This window comes from Triticum dicoccoides, chromosome 5A (genome assembly GCF_002162155.2).
Source record: "Triticum dicoccoides isolate Atlit2015 ecotype Zavitan chromosome 5A, WEW_v2.0, whole genome shotgun sequence".
Taxonomy (NCBI): Eukaryota; Viridiplantae; Streptophyta; class Magnoliopsida; order Poales; family Poaceae; genus Triticum; species Triticum dicoccoides.
The window spans coordinates 695,280,957-695,284,985 of record NC_041388.1 but is presented as its reverse complement, the minus strand read 5'-3'; the positions used below and the strand labels follow the sequence as shown (position 1 = coordinate 695,284,985).

General features: G+C 54.7%; 1 protein-coding gene across 2 annotated transcripts; it reads right to left on the bottom strand.

The window, feature by feature from the left end:
• Positions 1-237: 237 nt before the first annotated feature.
• On the bottom strand, positions 238-1,937 carry LOC119298506 (protein TIFY 6a-like). 2 transcript variants are annotated; one of them, XM_037575884.1, is made up of 7 exons: positions 1,679-1,937; positions 1,435-1,577; positions 1,260-1,344; positions 1,153-1,191; positions 858-1,104; positions 688-745; positions 238-593 (listed from the first exon to the last, which is right to left on the bottom strand). In XM_037575884.1, the coding sequence occupies exons 1-7, from the start codon at positions 1,904-1,906 to the stop codon at positions 398-400; spliced, it is 996 nt and encodes a 331-aa protein (XP_037431781.1). In that variant the 5' UTR covers positions 1,907-1,937; the 3' UTR covers positions 238-397. The 2 variants fall into 2 exon arrangements, with proteins under 2 accessions (XP_037431781.1, XP_037431780.1); XM_037575883.1 differs by having other exon boundaries at positions 858-1,191.
• Positions 1,938-4,029: the final 2,092 nt, after the last annotated feature.

Here is a 4,029-nt window from a genome sequence, read left to right as displayed (position 1 = left end):
GCCCACCAAAAATATTTTTTGCAAATGTAAAAAAAAAATAGATGTGTTATCCTCCCCTCTTACATGTAGCTTTGTGATAAACAACAACGATGTATCTTAACTGATGTAGACAAGCCAAATTCGTAAGACCTTTGAACATTCAACTCGCACATCTCTTCCATTAAGAAGCGCCGGCTAAACAAGCAGTATAAATACAGATCCATTATGCATTGCAAAACATCTAGAGAAGAAAAAATATATGTTATACAACATGGTTTATCTCTTATTGCTATCTCTAACTTTTAATGGTAGCTTGCTCCTAAAAATATAGTCTGACTAAAACTAAACTAGAAAATATATAACGTGAGAAAATATGTAACTAAAGAAAAAAATAATCGCATGCAATAGAAAAATCTCTCTATCTCTCATTCCAACTCAATAACCACCCTAAGCTAGCGCCATTGTACATGTCCTTGCTCATAGACTCTTGGCAGTTGTTGCTGGGTGGAGCATTGTCTGCGCTAGATAACCTGCTTGGAGTGCTCGCACTACCAAAGGTGCCGCTGCTCACTAGCGGGCTCTTTGACAATGGATACGGTGTGACACTTGAAACTCTGCAAAAGATATAGTGCGACGATGAAATTTAATCCAAGGAGATGTCACTTTTGCAAAGTGTAGTCACCAAACTAGCAGGCGATATTTTTGTACCTTTCTTTTCGCTTCTCTAAAAATCGTGCGAGAGATGCTTTCCGAGATTGATGGACAGCTGAACCAAGAGCATGAATCAATACTCCTATAACACTTTCCTAGCTAGGCACCACCTCTAAATGCGAATTGAAGTGCATAACTAGTGAACTATAATTTGTAGTAGTACATACCAATTGGCTTAATAGCTGCTGCGACAGCAGGAGATGCTTGTTGCATCCGTTGAGCTGAGGATGCCTGACTTGGTGGTGGAACAACTGATGATGGTACGCCTGAAGATGTTGTTGGAGCTGGGGTGTAATTTTGGTAGCCTGGTATGCGCTTGGAGATCGTCGGAGCTTGTGACACGGTGGGGATTGGACTTGAAATGACCGACACATGCCTCGGCTCAGGCACGGGCACTCTTGCAGCATTGTCAGAGACATGACAACCAGGTTTCTGCACTGCAAGTGCACTGGGTGGGCTTGAAACAGATGTCCTGCTTGCTAACACCATAATCTCCCGGGCCTGCCAAAGTTGAAAAGAAGTTAAAAATGCTTCTTCATTCACCACACGAGCAATTAACGTGTCCATACCTTGTCCACCGGGACGTCGAACACGTTGACTGCGCCGTTGTAGAACATAGTCATTAGTGTTGAATTTGGATTCCATATGCGCCGGCTTTGTAGTTTTGCAGGCCAAACATTCATTCATTTGTCAGTCAGAAGAACAAGGGATATATATAGATAGATAAATAGATGTAGTGCGTACCTTGGGGCATAGACGGCACTGTTGGCGGTGAAACGCTGCTGATTTCTGGACGCGATGGCATCGGCGGCACTTGGGTAGCTCCCTGGCGGACAGAACAGCGGCCTGGATCCGCCGTGCTGGCCATGGAACATACCGAGCTGCCCCTGCGGAACATGAGAAGTGAAGCATCTTGTTATCTTGTGGGACGAGCAGAGCAGCATCTGAATGTCATATGACCAGGAGCAGCTGAAGGAGACAGACAAACCTGATGATGGGGCATCGGCGTGTCGGCGGTGGGCGGCCCGGATGACATGAAGGGCGCCGGAATAGCCTGCTGGGACTGCCGCCGGTGCGTGACAGGTGCTCCTCGTCGCAGCAGCCCCGGCGGCGGCGGGTATGCTGAATGTAGAAGAGTACCTGGCTTCATCGGATTGCCATTGCCAGTGTCCTCCTCCTCCTCCTCACGGTCGTTGCTCCCAATCTCCATGGACATGGCAGAAGAAGAGCGGGTAGTTGGATTTGCGCGAGGCCAAGCAAGTGTGCATAACTACTCCTACTAAGGCTGCGTGCATGGCGGGGGGGCGGGACCCAGTCAATACGTGCCGCACGCGAAGATCGAGCCAGATTTTTTTTTTAGACAAAGATCGAGCCAGATGTGTGTTATTTGTCGGGCAAGTTTTTTTTTTGGTTGGACAAGTGGGTCGTGGATTCTGTATGTGTGGCTGTAATTAGAGTTGTTCTAGTTAGTCGCTCGGCCCATCAGGTCCGTCCACAGATGAACCCGTCCCATGACGCGTGGGTCCAGGACCTAGCGGGACCAGCCTGTCTGTCACCGATTTGCCGAAGCACTCGCGTGCGTGCGAGCGGGTCAAAACACGTTCCCCATGCGTAGGACGAGCCAAATCTGTGGATTCCCTGAACCCTACGTGGTGGTGTCTGCGAGCCAAGAAACAAACAGAGAGAGATCGCGCGAGTGGTAATTAGAGCATATCCAGCCGTTGGCTCCCAAGCGTCTCGTAAAATCGTCATCTGGAGACGAACCGGCGCTAAAATCGGTCCGGGGGCTTTTGGGTTCCTACCCGCTGATCCAGGGTCGCCCCAGAAGACGTCTTTAATGTTTTCAAAAAGGAATTCGGTTAAAATTCGGACGAGACAAAAGATTCGGCCAAAATTCGGCGAACATGACATTAATTACTTAGACGACTTAAATAGTTTTTTACATAGAAAACTGAAAATACTTAAAAAAAACAAAGGGCGCAACTACGGACCAAAGAACGCGCTGAGCGCGACGAAGTCGCCGCCGTCACCGCCATCGTCATTGTCATCGTCGTCCTTTTCCTCCTTCACGCGGCCGCCCCTGCTCGAGCCCTCCCGGGGTCGCCCTGGCGGACCGGTGGCGGCGCTGCATCGTCACTGTCGTCGTCGTCCTATCATCGTCGAGGACGACGATGCCTCCCTCGTTGCGGCCTCGGTGCCGAGCGGCGAACTGTTCAAAGGCACGACACTGGCACTCCAGCTCCGTCCGCGCCCAATCTTCGCGCGCCCACTTCAAGGCCGCCTCGTCGGAGAGCCCCGGCTCCGTCTTTGCAGCGGCGAGCTCGGGCTCTGTCTTCACGGAGGCGGCGAGCCCTTGTTCTGTCTTCGGCTTGACGAAGCGGGGAGGAGTCGAGGAGCAGGCGCGCCCGCCCTCGTTGATGACGATACCGCCGCTACGGGTGCGCCGGCCGAGTGGCGTCTCCACGGGCTCGGCCTTGACGCTGAACAGCGTCGGCAACCCGGAGAAGAAGGAGTGGGAGGAGGAGAAAGAAGAGGACGCCGTCCTTCTCGGCAAGGTAAGTCAATGGCGGGTCGTTGCCGCCCTCGAGGTGCCGGAGAACGGCGTGAAGCGAGCGGCCGGGGTCGCCCCACCACAGGTGGCGCCCCTCGCTGTTCTTGGTGCCCCGCACCACCGGCGCCCCGTTGGTGGAGGCCGCGCCTGCCGATGCTGGAAGTACACCGCCCACGCCTCATGGTTGCCGGCAACGTACTGCGGGAGGGCCCGCTGCTCCTCTGTCAGCAACACCCGCACGCGGTCGACCTCGTCGGCAAAGTAGTCGGCGCGCGCAGTGCCGTCAGGCAGCGGGGGGATGGGGTCGCCACCGGCACTGAGCCTCCACCCCCCCCCTCGGCCCTGCGAGCATGTCGGGCGGCGCCAGGATGTTGGCCTCGAACAGCAAGTGCGCTTCCCACTCGTGCAGCGAGCAGCAGCCAAAGCTGTTGGCCGCCGCCCCATCGCCGGGGAATCGCTCGGCCATCGTCGCGGCTGGGCTTGGGAAGAGAGGGGAGGAACGTCGACGACGGCTGCGCACGGGGAGAGAGAGGCGGAGCACATCGGAGAGGTAGAGCACGGCGGTTGTGGGCGGTTGTGGCCACAGGCGAGGGGGAGGCCTTGCTTTTATAGCGGCAGGGCGCCGTGTGTACGCGTGACGGGAGGTGGGAGGTGTCGCCGCGCCGCCCGTGAGGAATCAATGGAAGGCTGACCGGCGGCAGTCTTGGCATTGATTCCCCGCGGGAAACCGAGGCGTTGTGAGGACGACGAGGCGAGTGTCGCTGACTCGGTGGGCCCGCGGGTTGTTC